Source organism: Pieris brassicae, chromosome 12, assembly GCF_905147105.1.
Source record: "Pieris brassicae chromosome 12, ilPieBrab1.1, whole genome shotgun sequence".
NCBI lineage: Eukaryota > Metazoa > Arthropoda > Insecta > Lepidoptera > Pieridae > Pieris > Pieris brassicae.
The window spans coordinates 6,674,514-6,695,967 of NC_059676.1; the positions used below are offsets into that span (position 1 = coordinate 6,674,514).

The 21,454-nt window shown below is 32.9% G+C and overlaps 3 protein-coding genes and 1 long non-coding RNA gene across 7 annotated transcripts in view; 3 read left to right on the top strand and 1 right to left on the bottom strand.

Moving 5' to 3' along the window:
* The window catches only part of LOC123717091, a 23,214-nt gene continuing 1,760 nt past the window's right edge, over nt 1–21,454 (top strand). The window contains exons 1-3 of one of the 2 annotated variants that reach the window (XR_006754771.1): nt 1–102; nt 296–362; nt 447–586. This is a non-coding gene — a long non-coding RNA (uncharacterized LOC123717091). Of the gene's footprint in view, nt 103–295; nt 363–446; nt 621–21,454 lie in introns of those variants that run through there. The other variant, XR_006754770.1, reaches the window with a different exon arrangement.
* LOC123717090 (zinc finger protein 431-like) lies at nt 2,584–4,724 on the bottom strand. Of its 2 annotated transcripts, none has more exons than XM_045672897.1 (2): nt 4,207–4,724; nt 2,584–3,916 (listed from the first exon to the last, which is right to left on the bottom strand). In XM_045672897.1, the coding sequence occupies exons 1-2, from the start codon at nt 4,219–4,221 to the stop codon at nt 2,717–2,719; spliced, it is 1,215 nt and encodes a 404-aa protein (XP_045528853.1). In that variant the 5' UTR covers nt 4,222–4,724; the 3' UTR covers nt 2,584–2,716. The 2 variants fall into 2 exon arrangements, with proteins under 2 accessions (XP_045528853.1, XP_045528852.1); XM_045672896.1 differs by having other exon boundaries at nt 4,033–4,724.
* On the top strand, nt 4,866–9,285 carry LOC123717087. The gene is made up of 2 exons (XM_045672888.1): nt 4,866–5,015; nt 5,107–9,285. Exon 2 carries the CDS (start codon nt 5,107–5,109, stop codon nt 8,635–8,637), a length of 3,531 nt encoding a protein of 1,176 aa, XP_045528844.1. The 5' UTR covers nt 4,866–5,015; the 3' UTR covers nt 8,638–9,285.
* On the top strand, nt 17,292–21,423 carry LOC123717086. 2 transcript variants are annotated; one of them, XM_045672886.1, is made up of 2 exons: nt 17,292–17,666; nt 17,757–21,423. In XM_045672886.1, the coding sequence occupies exon 2, from the start codon at nt 17,757–17,759 to the stop codon at nt 21,309–21,311; it is 3,555 nt and encodes a 1,184-aa protein (XP_045528842.1). In that variant the 5' UTR covers nt 17,292–17,666; the 3' UTR covers nt 21,312–21,423. The 2 variants fall into 2 exon arrangements, with proteins under 2 accessions (XP_045528842.1, XP_045528843.1); XM_045672887.1 differs by having other exon boundaries at nt 17,292–17,562.

Here is a 21,454-nt window from a genome sequence, read left to right on the forward strand (position 1 = left end):
AAAAAATAGTCCATCTAATTTCTCAGATTAAATAAAACAGTTTGAAATTTTAACTTACATTTCATTGTGATGTTACTAATTTTTATTTTTTTTCTTTTCATGGTTAGTTTTTTACTGATTAAATATTAATATTAATAGAAACCAAAAAAGTCTCAATTTCTTTTCCAACAATTCTTGCTTTCGTTGTCAGATATGTGCACGACTGCACTATTTACCACCCACGTTGAAGACTTTATCAGTCAGATTAGCTTTATTAATTAACTTATTATACTTTAATCTTAATTTTTAATTTTAGCAATGTGAATTCTCTAGTTTGGAACCCATCTCTAATGCTGTAAATATGTTTGATAATACAACAAATGGTTTGTGTCTTAATTATTTTCACAAAGTCCACATTGTTACATCCAAATAATTAAAATAAGTAAATATGAATATTGTTTTCCCAGTTTCAGCGTATCCCGACAAAGTTTTACAAGCGGTTAGTGATGGTGGCTACGTTTTCAGCAAGGTATTTGGCAAAATAGTGGCAAATAAGCGTTTAGTTGGTCTTGATTCAAAGTGGTACTGGTGACAATAATCAATAATAGTATATATTATACATTATAAATACCTACGCCTAATTTTATATGTCGACAAAAAAAAATGTTTTATTTATTTATATTATTTATTTACGTGCATTACACGAGATTGATCAGGAACACTCTTGGATACAACGGCCTTGGCTACTTAGCTTAGTTGAGATTACTAGCATTTCTAGACACTCATTCACTTATTCTCACTTACAAAACACGCGATATGGTTTATAATTTCGTTTCATAAGTAAATATCGCGTAAAGCGTACAATATTTTGGTTCATAAATTTTTTTACATTCTAATATATCTCTGTTGATCATTCAACAAGAAATAAATAATCGTTACATAATCATTATTCGAGCTAGTAGCGCCTTAGATATATTTAGAACATAGATAGATCATATATTTATAAAGTTTTTTTTTTAAATATCAGTTTATCCAGTCTTTTTGGATCCAAGCTGTTCCGTTCATAACTTGCAATTTGACCGGCAATTAAATACAGACGCTCACAAGGTACATATTATCATACGATACTCATATATTTCATAGCTGTGAGTGGAGGTCGTGATAAATCGAGTGTTTTTTGTTCTTAACAGTACAGTATAGGATAATAATTGAGGTGCAGAATTGCTGTAAATGACTTATAAATATGGTTAGATTTAACAATAGCAATTAACACAGGAAATTGTAAATAGTAGCAATAAAGTAATAAAATAGAACTTTCTAGACTCCTCTATAATAATAACTTTTTAGATAACATTCTTCTATTAGAACTTCGCTAATCATAGTAAATTACGAAATTTTAAGAAACATTGGTTAAACTAACAAACGAATAGCGCAATTTTAATTAACACAAAAAAAATACAAAAAGTCATAGGCTATCGTACGATCGTACCTTTTCGATTTATTAAATGGAAACAAAGAAAATTAATTATACAGCCATCTCGCGAGTTTTTGAGTAATAAACACTGTAATTGTCTAGACTATAACACAACAGGTAAACTAATTTATTGTAAATAATGTTATGGTTTTTACCAAAACTAAAAAAATTGTAGGGAGTTTTTCAATGGTGTAACCAATCTCGATTCAGTACTGCAAATTGATTTTAAAAATCGATCTATTGGGCCTGGAAAATCGAATTTCTGATTAATCGATCTCTCTCTAAAAAGAAAAAAAAAACTTATTTTATTATTGGTAGATTTTATACTACGCGGTATGGTCGAAAAGAAAAAAAAGTAGATTTTATAAGCAATGATTAAATTGAAACGTTAGATATGAAGAAAATGAATTACTGCATTGTATTAAGGTTAAACTGGGGAGCTATCCGGAATTTTAATAGTATTTGTAACGATTAACAACCATCACATCACCATAACTTATAGATATGTATATATTATAATTTTTTTTTTATATGGTTACTAAGCATTAAAGGGAGTGGGGGAAAGGTTGCGCAATTGCACATCGTACACAGCGCGGGCCGCGGGAGTCGGGACACAAGTCACAAACGTCAACTGATTTACCTACTGAATTGCCAAGAAAATATTACTATCTTGAATGAACTTTACTATAATTTTGTCTAGTACTACGTCAATACTATATTTTCAATTTATGACAGCATTTTCATACTTTCATATAATTTTAATTTTACTAATAGTAGGTACACGATTTCTATTCGAATGCATGGCAAGGCATGTTTCTACTCGCGTTTGATTTCTAATACGACCAAATTTTTTTTTAGTTTTCCCAAACCGTTTTCGTATTCTATTTATTGAGACTAAGAAGAATAACTTTCCTTAGCAAAAAAAATCAACAGACATTAAAACAAAATTACTTCAAAAATAATAATTTAAATCTTTTTGAATATTAAAAAATTCATTGAATAATTTCGTGGCGAATACACACGATGATAAGTTGGTCAAGACCCAGGTGAAAATATATTATTGAAACAGTCATTGTATTTTTCATATTTAATTTATGATAATTCAAATTGCTAAGAGATAAAGTAGAGTAAATAAACCGATAAATAATAAATCCCTAAAAAAGAAATAAAGGTTAGCCATAAATAAGTTACATGATAATTTATGACAAAGGGACAAAAAATATTGAATAAAAAGTTAGTTTTATTTCCTTGTGTATTAAGAATTCAAGTTTCCATTTGAATTATAAATTTTCTCATATTTTTTTCTGATGGTACATTTGTTGGGACTGCACTTCTTCCGTAATAAAGTTTACTGGTGGGGTCATGATGTCTCCCTATATGTTGTTTTAGAAAGTGGCGTGTAACAAATTTTTTTGTACATATGTCACATACTAGTGTTGGTCCTACATGCTTAAATTTTATATGTTCAGCTCTAGCTGAAGCATTTACAAATCTCTCATCACACTGGTTACAACTGTAAGGTTTTTCACCTGTATGTCGCCTTGTATGGTATAATAAGGCTTCTTTAGACACAAATCTATTTTCACAGATAGTGCATTTGAAGTTTCTTTCTCCAGTATGTTTAACCATATGCACTCTTAAATAGCTTGGAGCAGTAAATTTTTTACCACATTCTTTACATATATGAGGCTTAGCATTGCCATGTGCAAACCTATTATGAACTCTAAGACCACCTCTTGTACTGTAACCCTTAGCACACTTTTCACAATTATAGGATTTTTTCATCATATTACGATGAGGATGTGGATCTATTTTATCACTAAGGCACAATTTAACATGTCGCTTATAAAAATCTTTTGTTGTATATGACTTACCACATTTAGGACAAGAATTTTTTGTTTTATGCTTATCTTCATGAGAAATTAATTTATTCAAACCTTTGCAATGCTTGCCACATTCTTGACATATATGAATAGCATGACATTGGTTATGGTGATTCTTTAAGTCTTCCTCACTATTTTGAATATGAGGACATTCAGGACATATAAATTTATGCTCATTTTTTTCATGCTTACTCAAACTTTCATAATTTAAAAATATCTTGTTACATTTATTACAAGTGACAGATCCATGGTATGCAAGATTATGTACTTTGAGATCATGGAATGTGTCAAGATAAATTAGACATTCATAACACTCATAGGTTCTCTTATATGTTTGTTTTCTTTTTTTTATAGACCTGTTCAGAACAAACAGTTCAGTTTCTGTGTTATTTAGATTTATAAACAGTTTTTCTCCACTCTTCATATAAATATGTGACTCCAAAGCTTTGGATATACTATTTACAGCACATTTTAAAGTTCTCTCAGAGCTTTTGCAATTTTCTATAAAGCTCATTGCTGCAAGAACGCAGTCCACACATTTAAGACAGACAGCATCTACTCCAGGAATTTGGTGACCAAACTAAAATAACAGCAAATAATTAAAATATAGGAAAAGCATTAATAAGATTCTCTTGATTGTAATACATGAATATTTATAAATACTGCATCTAACATGATTCTGTTGTAACAACTTACCTCTTCACCCAAAAGTTTAATAAGCACACTACTCAGTGTTTGACAACTATCATTGCTTGCATTTAATGAAACAGAGTCATCCATACGAATATAGGTTCCTTCAATATTTCCTAAGCATAAACGACAATGACTATATCTTTTTTTATTCAATATATTTGATAAAATTGAACTTACATTGGCTTTAACCATTTTAAAAAGCAAACAAATTATTTACGCGGGCTTCCTTAAGATTCGTTCAAGAATTTAAACCTCTACTGTTCATATATTTTAGACGCCACACAAGCTTAGTAATTATACATAACGTAAAAACTAGGTATATAGATAAATTTGTTATTATTTTAATTACAATCAGAATTGGTATCATTGGATTCGGAAATCCGTGGCATTAATTATTGTAAAAGTTTGCAATCGTGAATTGATTACTAAATACATTTGACATTTTTGATTTGCCTGTGTAGACAGAAGAGATCACAGACTTGTGAGTTGTGATAGGTAATAATTTATCACATGACTCATCATTATATTTATGTTTACGACTCTCAACTCAAGTCTCAACGTAAAAATTGGGCTGCAGTTAGTAACCCTAACCCAGAAGCGCCACAGCTTTATGGCACACTTTCTTATACAAAATAATAGAACTTGTGTAAAACTTTGTCTTTCGAATTCATGACGGTTTAAAAACCACCTCAAAGTTGCGGAATAGATGATTTAATAAACGTTTACTGACTACAGAGTATAGACTACAGAGTGCAAATGGAGAAATTTGTAGTTTGTACAAATAAGTTATCTAAAGCACTGACAGATCCACAATTCCGCTAACCCTAGATGATAGATCTAGCGATAAAAGCGCTGAGTTTGCAACTGTGCAAGAAGGATATAACTCAAAAAGGACTGTGTATGTTGTACGTACTAAGTAGTAGAAGTAATATTGGTATTACTGCTATTACCCATTTTAGCATTTTACGGAAATATTTTTGATCATTGTAAGTACACGACTTTGTTGCTTGTACACTTGTTGTATATAGGTTAATTTTAGATTCAATTCTTACTTGGTTAATTATTTTTTCTTTTTAGATGGATGCAACTATAATCTTAAAAGGAAATAATTTGGGGAAAAGGCACCAATACTTTAACCATCTAGTTAAAGAGTATTGTTATAAAGATAAAATCTTTGAGAGTTTACCCAAAACTACCCCTATCGATAAAATATTAAAAATTGATGTTGCCAATCATCATAAACATGTTGCATATATAATAAAAACTTTAAAAAATGATGACATGCTTTATGTTAGCAGAGCTTTAAAATCTTACTGGTTACTTAATTTTGAGTACTCTTACATAATTAATCCAGTCTACTTAGAAACTAATCTATTCCCAGAAATGAGCAAACCAGGAGTAAATAAAATGAAGCATTGGATAAAAGCAAACTTAAAAGATCCTCAGAGATGTGAAGAATTTTATACATACTATAAAAATGATTTTGAAGATTCAATCAAATACCTAAAAAGTTGTTCTTCACTATTCATTATAAATCAAGTAGGAAATATTATTGAAAAATTAACACCAAAGCATTTAAAAGTGCTCTGTCAAATCTGTCCAACTGTTGCTAAAGCTTATTTTGAATGTTTGCTTAAAAATAACAATGCCATAATGAAATATAGAGAGTGTGAATCTGAATTTTTTGAGAGTTTTAAATGTATTCTCAAATTAGATGGAAATTTATATTTAGAGCTAATTGAATCCTATTATACTCAGGGTCGTCTTAGTTCTACTGCAACTCAATATATTGTGAAAAATTTTAAAATAAATTTTTTAGCTAAACAAGAATTGTATACATCACAAATATTGGATGTTAATACTTTAGCTACATGTTTAACTCCAAATGAATGTAAAGATCTGGTATTTAACCTTGCTAAGGCGGAATATTTACAGGATTGGTTTTCTTATAAATCTGTTGAACCATTGATTAAAAGACTATCCCTTGAAGAAAGAACTTGTTTTAAAAAACTGATTTTTATTGATAAAGCTGTTGGAGAAAAAGTCAAGGAATGGCCTTACAAAAAACCAGAATGTCCAAAAGTTATTATTATTACTGACAATATATTTGATGATGAGGAATACAATCATTATGAATTTGACTGCTATCAGGATGAAGGATATCCTCCTGGTGATAACATCTACTGTCCTCGTTCTTGTACTAGTATGATGAATAAGAAAACAATGCTCGAGCAGCTGTTTGATAAATATAGATTTGCAGGATTCTTCAAGACTTATGCTGAGCTCAAAAACCGATTGCAAGCTGAAAGCACCATCGAAGGTAGACAAAATATTTTACTTGTTCTTATTAGCAAAAGTGGTGGAGTTTTTGAACATGTAGAGACATTAATGAAATTGCTGACTGAGAAGCATAAAAATGAACCAAGTAATCTTCGAGCTACAGTTGTAAGGTCTCTTATAAAAAGGCTTAAGTTTTGGAGAATGCCAGAAGATACTTGGAGTCTAATGCTAACATTTGCGCATGGGCTGGGACTAGATGGCCATGATGGTAATCCATTGTGCATTGAAGGATTACATGCTGTTATACTTCGAAGTATTTTAAATGGAACTACACCAACATCTGATCTAATGAAAGCTTACTACAATCACTTCACAACTTTCAAAGACTTTGGTTTAAAAGGATCTGAAGTAATGCAAGTGAAAAAACATTTGCCAACTATACTTCAAGGACGGCCAAAAGAGTTTGTGGATGTAGTCTCAACATATAAAATTAAAGATATTGCTAATCTTGAAGACAATTTGGCAAAGTCAGCTATCGGTAATGAGGATTTAATAAACTCTTTGTTTGACAAAAGAATAGCCAGAAGGCAACTTATTGCAGAGACCTTTCCAATTAAACAATTCGAAGCATCATACATTAATGCTTTACGCCATGATCCTTCATTATTAGGGGATGGAGTGATCTTTGCTTCATTAGCCGTAAAAGAGAAAACAAATCATGATCGTTTCCTACGAACACTTAAAATTTATTTTGGAGAAGAAGCTGGTCTTGCTGATCAACATCTCGCGGCTTTAAGCAATGCTTTAAACATTGCACCTAAATCAAGTTTGGTCCGCCCCATAGCGATGTTGTCGAGCACTGAATGTATTATAAAGAAAATAGACGAATTAAGAAGAAATAAAACTAACGCAGATCTGAAACTCGCTTCGAGGTTTCAAAATAGCGTTCATACATGTAAGCCACATATTAACATTGATGAAGTCGACTGGAAGATACTTGGTTTAAAAGCAGTGGGAAACAATATCCTAATCAGTAAAAGTAGTGCATTGGAGCACAATATAAAGTCGTGTCTCCAGCGAAATGAAACTTTCCCTTTAGCATTAAAACTTGCGTTGAATACAGCTTTTGAAGTGGAAACCTTTACTTTTGTAGTAGTAAGGCGGCCTAAGATTGCGCTCCAAGTAGCTGTGTCATACTACTTTAATGCAACACTAACTATGCCACCTGAAATGTGGAAAATAGTAAAGGAAATAATATTGACATTAGACTATAACAAATTGCCTCGAAAAGTTATAAAATACTTAACATACAAGAGCAAGATTCCAAAAAACATTGAAGCTGATTACTGGGCAACAGTTTATCAGGCACGAATGCGTGGTAAACGAGAGAAAGCTATGCGTGCTCTATGCATGGTAGAAAAATTGTTACAACAAGTCGATAAAGATGTAGTAACCAAAATTATTAACGACTTTATTAAAAACGATATAACTGTTAAAAATCTAACCAACTATGAAAATTTATATTCGCGTGATATTGAAGTCGACAAACCATCAGATGTTATAAACAACAACTGTATGTGTTTGTACATGAGAATAATTGCAAAATACTTAGTTTTTGCTACAAGTAGTGAAGAACAATGCGAAATTATAAAAAATACTTTAAATCCGTTCTTTGATCACATTGAAATAGTTTGGAAAGACATGGAAGATAAATCATACATAATTAATTGTTTGGACGCGTTTTTAAAATCGTTAAAATGCACTCGAGCTTTTAAAGATCCACGATATGTGTCCTGTGAACTTATTTTTACTACAGTTACTTCAAGGTTAAGTTCCTTCATGGTTCTAAAAGAATACTTGTACCAATATATGAAAATAAATTTTACACAATTGTACTGCAGCGCAATAAAATCAGCATTAAAACAAAATCCGCACTGCTTTGAAGGTAATGATGATAAATCTGAGGCTATGCACATAGTTGGAAACAAATTCGGAGAACTTATTGGAAATGGAATCGTAGATTTAGTCAGCGAATATTTCTTCTCCATTATAGAGATATACAAGGAAGGCCTTAGATATTTCATTTCAGAATATATTCCATACAAAGAAAGTCGGTTAAATTTCATAGCCATAGTGATAAGAGGTATTTTGAAAATAGATAAATTGGAAGCCTATTTGATCGCTGAGAGTCTTTATAGGGAATTCAAAAGTTCTCGGATGAATGCCAAGGATATAACGGAAACATTGCGGTTATGTAAATATCAGGAAATAAAATATTTCTTAAGTCATGACAACTTTACTGTTTCAAACCAATTTTGTTTTTATTAGCATAATTAATAGATTTTTCAAATATATTTTATTTAGCTGTTTTTGCTTGCTGTTATATTATAATCTTGCACCCTATTTGACTGACATACTAATACCTTCTGTTTAGTCAGCATTTTTCACCGAGAGGTGAAACGATACTTAAAATATGAAATTATTTCGGTATCATCCTCCGTCGCGGACACACATTTGTTGGCTTTATTTTAATATTTGATAAATATTCTAATCAAATTAAAAGTTCAATTGTATCCTGAACTCATCTTTCTTTTTTTAAAACCCAAAAACCAGAATACGTCTAACATTGGTGGCAGCGAAAAGGTATTTTTTATAAATCCTGGTAACGTCTCCTGTGTGTGAAAGTGCATAAGTGTATTTGTAAAAGTGAAGTGATATCGAACTCGATCCGTCCACTGTGTGATAAGTGGCACCGGCTTGTCTCTCATCGTCAGCCCATTTGAGCCCAACACCGACGGAACTATATTTTTCCATTCAAGAATGATATTTTTGTACATCAACCTGTAAGTTTTATAAATAATTTTGTAACTTACAACCCATTTATCAATCTCCGCATACCATAACAAGTAACGTGATACTTTAATTGTTATGACTACACAAGCCGAGACAGTTTCAAGGCGAACAAAAGAGGAAGACAACGAAGATAAGATGGACCTAAATATATTATTAAAATTTATTAAACCTTTTGATGGGTCTAGGGAAAAACTAATCCCATTTCTGAACAATTGTGGAAAATACACAATTCGGGGAAAAGAAACATTATTCGGCTTTATTATCCGACTTACAAAATTGTAATCAGAATAATGATTCGGTTAATGAGTTCGCTTTGCGTGTCATCATGCTTATCCAAACTATTGACGGAAGTAAATCTGTAGCAAAAAAAAAAGAACGGTGAACTTTCTGACCGAATCGCAGCTATGCAGGATCTAGCAGGATCTAGCTCTGCATCATTTTGTGATTGGTTTAAAACCACAATTATCTACAATTGTCAGATGTCGAGACCCGGAAACATTAAACGACGCTATAAATTTTGCAATTTCCGAAGAGAAAATAATGGAAGCTTCTCGGAAACGATATAATATCCTCAAAGTCAAGGGCCGCTAAATAAAAATAATTATTCGCGCCCTAATTATGAATTTCGAGATCGTTATCAAAAGAAACCAACATTATTATATGAACGCACTCCTAATAATGTGAATTTAAGCAGTGCACAATCACGGTTTTGTCGCTATTGTAAAGCTAAAGGGCATGTAATAGAAAACTGCCGAAAACGCGAATTTAATAATAGAAGATTCCAAAACACAAATCAAAATCCACGCACATTCCAACCTCGAACTAACAGTAGTTCTAATCACGTAAAGTTTGCAGATCAAATACCTGACGCAACTACTAGTGAAAATAATGAAGAAGGCATAGATACGGTGGATCATTTAAACTAATCCCAGACTCGCGTAAGTGCCGTGCGGGTCATAAGATAAAATACGGCACAACATATAACAACAATTATGTCAATTATAGTAATCCCTTTTCTTTACCCTGTAAATCAAAATCCAACTCCTTGGCTCCGCTACATGGTAGTCAATTTCGTAAGGCTCCAATATCCTCTCAGGGTAATCCAAGCGCAAAGGCTCCACGATATGGTTGCCATATTATTAACCAACGAGATGATATTATGACTAGATCCTCTGTAGCCACTGTAACTAAATGTCCCACTAAATCTTATGCTTCCGCCGCGAAGTTTGGACCGCCTGATTCCACTGTATACAGCAATACACAACACAGTACAACCACAAGCTCTAACTCCAAAGACACACCTACTGTGTTCGAAGTGACATCCAATGCCATAAAGAGATCCTTACCATTTGTAATACTCCAGACAAATGTCTCCGAAATCCCAATCAAATTCCTAATTGATTCAGGCTCGTCAGTTAGCCTAATGAAACAATCTTGCATCCAGAAAAAAACTATTCTTTGAACCGCCCAAAATCTTAAAGGAATAAACTCAAACAGTGAAGCAACCAAAACTTTAGGCCAGTTTCCATATCTCATACTGATGCCATCCAACATGAAATAAATACATCACCCCCGAATCCTATACATGTAAAATCATACCGCTTTCCAGAAATTCATAAACAGGAAGTAGCAAAACAAATAAACCAAATGTTAGAGCAAAAAATAATTAAACCTTCTATGTCCCCGCGGTCTTCTCCTATCTGGGTGGTCCCGAAAAAGCTTGACGCTTCAGGACATCGCAAATGGCGTGTAGTTATTGACTACAGAAAATTAAACGACATTACCATTGGAGATGTAAAGAGGGTAGTGCGGGTTGCGTGTGTCAACACAAGTCCCATATTTATATTTCATTTAATAAAGGAAAATAAAGTTCAAATATATGTTTAAAAGCCATATATTAACACAAAGTGTCGAGTACATATATAGTTTAGAGCAAAACACGTCAAAAATTGACGTAAAATAAACTGTGAACAGAACACTAATAAAGCTGAGACTAATTATAGCACCACAGAAGAAGAACTTCTTGCAATACTCTTTGGCTGCAAAACCTTTCGTCCTTATGTTTATGGGCGCAAGTTCAATATAATAACTGATCATCGACCACGACCTGAGTCCAGATGGCATAATTCCTTCCGAAATACTAAATCCCGATCCAATATCAGATCAACGGCAAGCTGTATCTCCTATAGATGCACAGCGAGTTCTCGACGACTTAATACAATTAGAAGACTTACACCCTCCAAACTTACAAAATAATCCAATTCCCTCTGAATTACTGACTCCCAATAAGTCTCATTCTAACAGTTCTCCTCCCGACATAATTCCTTCGTCCAACCATGATTACAACACGTTCTTGAAAGCATTCTCCAAAGATGGTACAACCTTTACAACTCACATTAAAGAACACAATGAAAATCTCCTGAAGTCTAAATCCAATACTATCATTGTACCGGTGTCAATCGATTTTGACGAATCCAATCCTTATCTCGACGAAATCCTCTCTAATTTAGAAAACGAAGAAATATTGAATAAAGAACGAGAACTCCATTCTTATGAAGAACTTTTTATAAATGTAAAAACCTTTTTCCTTCTCTTAACAAAAGTTTACTACTTCGACAATTGCTCTTACCCAGATATATTTAAAACATTAAAAAGTTTACGGGATAAAATGCTATTCCGGTAATATCAGCGAAATAGTTATATCCGACTTTAGAAACCCGTATGACAACCAATCATTCTTAAAAATATATAACATATTAATTTATTTATTTAATAACACAAACATAATAGTTAATGTCTATCATAACAGTATCATATATCCTGTTCCAACAGAAATTACTAAACTACTTAAAGAAAATCATCATATTCCTATCGCTGGACATTTAGGCTCTAATCGAATGTTTACTCGCATCAAAGAAAGATACTATTGGAAAGGAATGCGTTCCGACATTGAAAATTATGTAAAACATTGTAGCTTATGTCAATCTAAATTTTTTTTCGCAAAATCAATAGAGCTCCCATGCAAATAACTACGACGTCAAGTCGTCCTTTCGAAAAAGTTGCTTGAGACACAGTTGGTCCTTTGCCCGAAGCTGGTATTATTAAAGTTAAATACATACTTACTCTACAAGATGATCTTACTAAATTCTCTTTGGCTTATCCTTAAACTGGCTATTGAATGTAATCATAAAATAATTGATATTGTTATATCAGGAACCGGAATACTTACCTTGACATCCGGTTGTACTGGATTTTGCAAAGAAAATAGATTTGTAGCAAAAAGTGTTTATGAAATTATTATAAGTCCTGTAGTTTCAAATTTTAACATTATCAATGACAGTTGTTGCAATTTGATTGAATTTTCCAAAGTAAATATTAATATTTCAACACATCAGTTACGTCATGTGAATCTTGATAGTTAGAAATTAATTCACGATTTACCTATTAAGTCAATTGATGATGATTTAGATGATTTCCTTAATGACCCTTCAGACTATGTTAGTTTTAGTTTTAGCATAGTTTCCTTTATAATAATCTTAAGTATTGCAATTATAATCTTTGGTAAAGCCAATAAATGCGTTTTGCGAAACAAAGACAGAAAATGCAGATAAAACCTCTTCAAACAGTGAAACCCCACATCCTCAGCCTCGTCTTCGTAAGGAATAACTATATTACCTTTTTATTCTTTTCGCAAACTTACCTAAAACCGTAAGTTTACTCTTAAACGGGGGATTGTTTTATTATAATCTTGCACCCTGTTTGGCTGACATACTCATACCTTCTGTTTAGTCAGCATTTCTCACCGACAGGTGAAATGATACTTAAAATATGAAATCAGTTCGGTATCATCCTCCGTCGCGCACACACATTTGTTGGCTTTATTTTAATATTCGTTAAATATTGTAATCAAATTAAAAGTTCAATTGTATCCTGAACTCATCTTTCATTTTTAAATACCCAAGTACCAGAATACGTCTAACAGCACTCAGCGCTTCACTGTACTTCACCGCCAGAATTATCATCTAGAATTGGCGGGATTGTGGATCCGTCAGTAGGTACCTACTTTAAATAACTTATTTGTAAAAAATTCTCTTTTTGCACTCTGTAGTCGGTCAACGTTTATTTAATCATCTATTCCAATTTTGGACAACGAAAACAAACCCACTGTTGCTGATGTCGTTAAAGAGATATTCGTTGTTAATTTATGACGTTTCAGTAGCGTTCTGTGAACTGCTGTTCAACTCAGTACGTCCACCACATTGGAAACGTAAATGCGGCAACGCAGCACTTGACAATTAATACATATATATATATATATATATATATATATATATAGGTATATAAGGGTAAATTTTTGAAGTTCATATTATCACAAAAACATTCAAGTTACTACTACATTTGCAAAAGTACGGAATGTTGGAGGGATTCACAGAAAATTGAATTTTCGTCAGTGTTTGATTTTTATTGCACACGAAAAAGACAAATATAATACAGAAAAATGTGATTCCGTTTACAAATTTTAGTTCCATTCCTACGCACAAGGGATACTTTCAGTGTAATGATACTTCAAACGTATAATTTTCGCGACCTATGGCTTGATCGTTGTTATTGTTAATAACATTTTCGTCCTCGGTACTTAAACAATACTGCCATTCATCATTTCCACTTGATCTCGAAATTATATTATTATTATGCCATCTCGATCGCTCTTTGAAAGCTTTGTAGGTGATTAGTACGTGTCGTAATGAAACAGTGATGTGTCCTGACAAGGACAGTTGTAAACGTTATCGTCATGAAACAATAATTTGTTCTGAAAATAACAGTTAATTGGCGTTATCGTAAGACCACGATATCGAACTGTTCTGAGAAGAACACGTTCGTACCCTTCGACGGTTGCGCGCAGAAAAGGACAACTTTTTGCCGCGCCTCGATTTTATCGTCTACGCACCCTTCGCATCATGGTACCACATGTTACCACTAGTGGCCAGTGTAGGATAACTTTTGTATATAAATCTACAGTTTTAAAAATTAAACACATTCCATCTTCACCTCTTCTCAACGAATTATTAGGAAGTTTTATTTTAACCAAATAAGGACCAATCAACATAAACCAAAACTAACCTAAAGCTTTTTAAATCTCCGAATACTTTTTCTATAATTCATTTATTTTTAGTGACTCTAGGCTTGCCATTAACATTTTCCGAGAGAAGAAAACTTACGTCGTTCTCACCATCTGTTGTGAAAATTTTGAGAAGCTTAAAGCATAGAAGCAGCGACGCGTTATTTCATCATTGACGAAATATAAAGGACATTTAATGCAATGAGGCTGCTCATAGAGAATGATGATGATGGACGATTCTTTCTGTCCCGACAAATGCTGTCGCAAAACTGGTAAGGTATCGGAGAATGAAGTGACACGAGCTCGATTTCTTCCATCAGATTTTCTCCTGTACACTACTTCTGCAATCTACTCTGAAGTTAAATTGCGAAATTTAATTAATTACAGAAAATCATTTGAAAAGACGGAAGAATGCAAAAAATGAGTAATATTATTTTCAATACCTGAAATTATTTTGAGCCACCAACATAATTTTTGACCTGCGCTGCCATCGTCCAGGAAATTATTGAACTCCTTGAGAATTTGATGAATGTGTCCAGCATGTCTTCTTCAAAAAGATAAGATAGATAAACTTGTAGTCCCCGAGTCAAAATATATCAACATTTCTCCACCCGAGATGCCATTGTCTGTAATTAAAATGAAAAGAAAAAATTAAGATTATCCGAAGGAATTGTAACATTAATTACTAAATCTTCATGGCCTGTGTAACATGTGGTTATTCACCACAGCTTCAAAATTGAACCGGCTGCCCTACCCTTCCTAATTCACCTGGTAATCTCCGTGGCTGTCTTTCATTACTTATTTTTCTCTCTTGAGGATCGCGAAGACGCTTGTTGCTACTTTCACAAATTTCTTCCTTGCCCCATCGATATGTTTCAGTCTATTTTCCCGGAAGAAACCCTTACTTTCTTATTAACTTTGATTACGTACGCGGAATTTTCGTTTGCTTTTAAAACAGCTATTTTTGTAGGAGATTTTGTTGATTCAAAAATAAGGCGGTTAATCTTTCCAATATGGACCATCGATATTTCCTGTGCGGGGTTTGAAGGCTACGGTAACGACTTAAATCCTCAAACTTAAATCTTCATGGCCAAGTGGGTTATTCACCACAGCTTCAAATTGAACCGGCTGCCCTACCCTTCCTAATTCTCCTGGTAATCTCCGTTGCTGTCTTTCATTGCGTATTTTTCTCTCTTGAGGATCGCGAAGACGCTTGTTGCGACTTTCACACATTTCATCCTTGCCCCATCGATATGTTTCAGTCTATTTTCCCGGAAAAACCCTTAATTTCTTATTAACTTTGATTACGTACAGCTATTTTTGTAGCGGAATTTGTTGAATCAAAAACAAGGCAGGCGGTTAATCTTTCCAATATGGACCATCGATATTTCCGGTGCGTGGTTTGAAGGCTACGGTAACGATTTAGAAATCCGTCGCCCGAATTTCATAATACTGTTTATGTAGGTGTCTCTGTACCTTGATTGGAACGCCTCCAAGTGATTTTTGCTGCCGGACTTGCGTCTAAGTATTAAATAATGACGTTGATGTGATTTTGTGTAATGTATTGAAATTCGTAAACAAATCGTACATTTTTTACTTTTCTATCGGTTATAAGAGATGTGACATTTGCGCGGAGTATGCTTGAGGTATCGTATAGTTTTTTAACCCTTCTAATAGTTCTTCTGTAGTAGGTAGGCCATCTTGCCTTCTTTACCTTCTTGTTATAAGTGTGGTGTTGTTCTGAACTTGTAATATAGTAAATTCAAGGTTTAGGATATCTACAAAATGTACGGTTAGACAGTTAAATAAAGAAAAAATAAAATATTTTATTGACATTAATAACTACGTTTTGGCAATTTTTTGACTTAATTAGTTTACGCTCTACAGGGACGATATATCCGGTGCCAGGTTCTCTATTCGATACAAACACTTAATTGTCATAATCCTAATATTATATATCTAAAAAAAAATTTAAACAAAAATATTGATTGGCCGCAGAACAGGCAAAAAATAGTAAACGGCAATGTTTTTCCTCAAACTTAGGATATCCTTTGGTGTTGAGATTTGGGTCGTGGTTATCTTAAAGATTTATGTAACTGACGTACACGCAAACTCCAGCCCGCGGCACAAATTAATGTTCCAATTTGTACCCCGGGTAGGAGAGGTAAGAAGTATCAGCCGGGGAGGAAATCGTAAGAAAGAGCAAGGCCGGCTTCGCAGTCTCTAAATGATAGTGGACTGCGTGGATGTTGGAGTTGAGCCCCCTAATATTTGTGAAGTCCACGGCGAGTGTTTTAATAAGCTAAAATTAACACTAAAATATGTTTTGGTTACATTAGATACATTGACACAGACACTAACAAAACAGATTGACAATGTCATCAAGTTATGGCTGATAGTTTCAAGCAAGAAGTTTACATCAATATTTACCAATTATTTCCTAAGTTTTGAACTTAAAAGTTCATAATAACCCCCAACCACTTTCTCGCGCCAGAAACAGTTATTTTAAAAAAATATTAATATTCTAACCTAACCGAACAATAGATAATAATTGGTATTTGGACAGCATCGGTGGTCCATTTTGGAAAGTTTATCGATCGTCGATACCTGAGTTAGACATCAATTATTAACTTTTTTCGGTAAAAGTAATAAGTAACCGATAATAATAGTTTGCTATTATCGGCCATAGTTGAAAACTTGTTCTTCGTTCATTAACTTCAATTAAAGTTCCCAACACTTTTTTTTATTGATTTGATTAATGAAACACAATAAATCCACAAAGCACAAACCGGAGCCGGTTTCGGCATGATCATAATGATGATATTTATTTGTCCCTAATGGAAAGGCAAAGGACATTAGTCCATAGAGTCGGAATGATCAGCTGTACTGACTGTCATAGCTGACTTTAGTATTGTTGCCACATTTACTAGGGACAGAAATAAAATAATTTGATGGGCTCAACTTGTACTCGGCCACAAAATATATCAAATTGCGTATAAATTTGATTAACAATTGTAAATTATTAATCAAAATGACATAATTTTTTCATGACAATTTATAATATGCGAACAGAAATGATGGGGCATTGACATTTCCACATGAAAATGAACCTTAAAAAATAAATAGATGTACTGTGGTTAATGGATTTAACCTTGTACTTTAGGGCTGTATATGTATACAATCCACAATTCCGCTAAATCTGGATGATACTTGATAGATCTGGCGGTGAATGCGCTGAGTTCGCAACTGTGCAAGACTTGAATGAAGGATAAACTCAAAAGGTACATAAGTTGTACATGCTAGTAGTAATTATTATTGGTTACTGCCTACTACCCATTCGGTATGCTTAGTGGCTTTGGATTTTTCGAAAATATTTTTGATCATTGTAAGTAAATGTCTTGTTGCTTGTACACTTGTTGTATATAGGTTAATTTTAGATTCAATTCTTACTTGGTTAATTATTTTTTCTTTTTAGATGGATGCAACTATAATCTTAAAAGGAAATAATTTGGGGAAAAGGCACCAATACTTTAACCATCTAGTTAAAGAGTATTGTTATAAAGATAAAATCTTTGAGAGTTTACCCAAAACTACCCCTATCGATAAAATATTAAAAATTGATGTTGCCAATCATCATAAACATGTTGCATATATAATAAAAACTTTAAAAAATGATGACATGCTTTATGTTAGCAGAGCTTTAAAATCTTACTGGTTACTTAATTTTGAGTACTCTTACATAATTAATCCAGTCTACTTAGAAACTAATCTATTCCCAGAAATGAGCAAACCAGGAGTAAATAAAATGAAGCATTGGATAAAAGCAAACTTAAAAGATCCTCAGAGATGTGAAGAATTTTATACATACTATAAAAATGATTTTGAAGATTCAATCAAATACCTAAAAAGTTGTTCTTCACTATTCATTATAAATCAAGTAGGAAATATTATTGAAAAATTAACACCAAAGCATTTAAAAGTGCTCTGTCAAATCTGTCCAACTGTTGCTAAAGCTTATTTTGAATGTTTGCTTAAAAATAACAATGCCATAATGAAATATAGAGAGTGTGAATCTGAATTTTTTGAGAGTTTTAAATGTATTCTCAAATTAGATGGAAATTTATATTTAGAGCTAATTGAATCCTATTATACTCAGGGTCGTCTTAGTTCTACTGCAACTCAATATATTGTGAAAAATTTTAAAATAAATTTTTTAGCTAAACAAGAATTGTATACATCACAAATACTGGATGTTAATACTTTAGCTACATGTTTAACTCCAAATGAATGTAGAGATCTGGTATTTAACCTTGCTAAGGCGGAATATTTACAGGATTGGTTTTCTTATAAATCTGTTGAACCATTGATTAAAAGACTATCCCTTGAAGAAAGAGCTTGTTTTAAAAAACTGATTTTTATTGATAAAGCTGTTGGAGAAAAAGTCAAGGAATGGCCTTACAAAAAACCAGAATGTCCATATTCCATTAACATTACTGACAATATATTTGATGATGAGGAATACAATAATTATGAATATGACTACTATGAGGATGAAGAATACCCCAAAATTCCAAGAATGCTAGTTACAAAGAAATCTCCTCGTTATTGTTTAATGCACATGCATAGTGTTGTGAAGAAGAAAACACTGCTTGATCAGCTGTTTGATAAATATAGATTTGCAGGATTCTTCAAGACTTATGCTGAGCTCAAAAACCGATTGCAAGCTGAAAGCACCATCGAAGGTAGACAAAATATTTTACTTGTTCTTATTAGCAAAAGTGGTGGAGTTTTTGAACATGTAGAGACATTAATGAAATTGCTGACTGAGAAGCATAAAAATGAACCAAGTAATCTTCGAGCGACAGTTGTAAGGTCTCTTATAAAAAGGCTTAAGTTTTGGAGAGTGCCAGAAGATACTTGGAGTCTAATGCTAACATTTGCGCATGGGCTGGGACTAGATGGCCATGATGGTAATCCATTGTGCATTGAAGGATTACATGCTGTTATACTTCGAAGTATTTTAAATGGAACTACACCAACATCTGATCTAATGAAAGCTTACTACAATCACTTCACAACTTTCAAAGACTTTGGTTTAAAAGGATCTGAAGTAATGCAAGTGAAAAAACATTTGCCAACTATACTTCAAGGACGGCCAAAAGAGTTTGTGGATGTAGTCTCAACATATAAAATTAAAGATATTGCTAATCTTGAAGACAATTTGGCAAAGTCAGCTATCGGTAATGAGGATTTAATAAACTCTTTGTTTGACAAAAGAATAGCCAGAAGGCAACTTATTGCAGAGACCTTTCCAATTAAACAATTCGAAGCATCATACATTAATGCTTTACGCCATGATCCTTCATTATTAGGGGATGGAGTGATCTTTGCTTCATTAGCCGTAAAAGAGAAAACAAATCATGATCGTTTCCTACGAACACTTAAAATTTATTTTGGAGAAGAAGCTGGTCTTGCTGATCAACATCTCGCGGCTTTAAGCAATGCTTTAAACATTGCACCTAAATCAAGTTTGGTCCGCCCCATAGCGATGTTGTCGAGCACTGAATGTATTATAAAGAAAATAGACGAATTAAGAAGAAATAAAACTAACGCAGATCTGAAACTCGCTTCGAGGTTTCAAAATAGCGTTCATACATGTAAGCCACATATTAACATTGATAAAGTCGACTGGAAGATACTTGGTTTAAAAGCAGTGGGAAACAATATCCTAATCAGTAAAAGTAGTGCATTGGAGCACAATATAAAGTCGTGTCTCCAGCGAAATGAAACTTTCCCTTTAGCATTAAAACTTGCGTTGAATACAGCTTTTGAAGTGGAAACCTTTACTTTTGTAGTAGTAAGGCGGCCTAAGATTGCGCTCCAAGTAGCTGTGTCATACTACTTTAATGCATCACTAACTATGCCACCTGAAATGTGGAAAATAGTAAAGGAAATAATATTGACATTAGACTATAACAAATTGCCTCGAAAAGTTCTAAAACACTTAGCATACATACACAAGAGTGAGATTCCAAAAAATATTGAAGCTGATTACTGGACAACGGTTTATCAGGCACGAATGCGTGTTAAACGAGAGAAAGCTATGCCTGCTCTATGCATGGTAGAAAAATTGTTAGACAAAGTTGATAAAGATGTAGTAACCAAAATTGTGAACGACTTTATTAAAAACGATATAACTGTTAAAAATCTAACCAACTATGACAATTTATATTCGCGTGATATTGAGGTTGACAAACCATCAGATGTTATAAACAACAACTGTATGTGTTTGTACATGAGAATAATTGCAAAATACTTAGTTTTTGCTACAAGTAGTGAAGAACAATGCGAAATTATAAAAAATACTTTAAATCCGTTCTTTGATCACATTGAAATAGTTTGGCAAGACATGGAAGATAAATCATACATAATTAATTGTTTGGACGCGTTTTTAAAATCGTTAAAATGCACTCGAGCTTTTAAAGATCCACGATATGTGTCCTGTGAACTTATTTTTACTACAGTTACTTCAAGGTTAAGTTCCTTCATGGTTCTAAAAGAATACTTGTACCAATATATGAAAATAAATTTTACACAATTGTACTGCAGCGCAATAAAATCAGCATTAAAACAAAATCCGCACTGCTTTGAAGGTAATGATGATAAATCTGAGGCTATGCACATAGTTGGAAACAAATTCGGAGAACTTATTGGAAATGGAATCGTAGATTTAGTCAGCGAATATTTCTTCTCCATTATAGAGATATACAAGGAAGGCCTTAGATATTTCATTTCAGAATATATTCCATACAAAGAAAGTCGGTTAAATTTCATAGCCACAGTGACAAGAGGTATTTTGAAAATAGATAAATTGGAAGCCTATTTGGTTGCTGAGAACCTTTATAGAGAATACAAAAGTTCTTGGATGAATTCCAAGGATATAACGGAAACATTGCGGTCATGTAAATATCAGGAAATAAAATATTTCTTAAGTCATGACAACTTTGCTGTTTCAAACCATTTTTATTAGCATCATTAATAGTTATTACCTTTTGTAAATTATATTTTATTTAGCTGATTTTGCAAACGTGAGTGGTTGAACTTGTTTGCTTTAATTTGTTATTAACTCTTATTAATTTATTATTATTATTATATAATAAAGGTTATAGGTTA

Bases quoted from the DNA above. Each gene is read 5' to 3' on its own strand.
- LOC123717090 (XM_045672896.1), bottom strand. From the start codon at position 4,221: ATGGTTAAAGCCAATGTAAGTTCAATTTTATCAAATATATTGAATAAA. The intron at 3,917-4,032 runs GTAAGTTGTTAC...CTGTTATTTTAG, and splicing joins TTAAACTTTTGGGTGAAGAG to TTTGGTCACCAAATTCCTGG.
- LOC123717087 (XM_045672888.1), top strand. From the start codon at position 5,107: ATGGATGCAACTATAATCTTAAAAGGAAATAATTTGGGGAAAAGGCAC.
- LOC123717086 (XM_045672886.1), top strand. From the start codon at position 17,757: ATGGATGCAACTATAATCTTAAAAGGAAATAATTTGGGGAAAAGGCAC.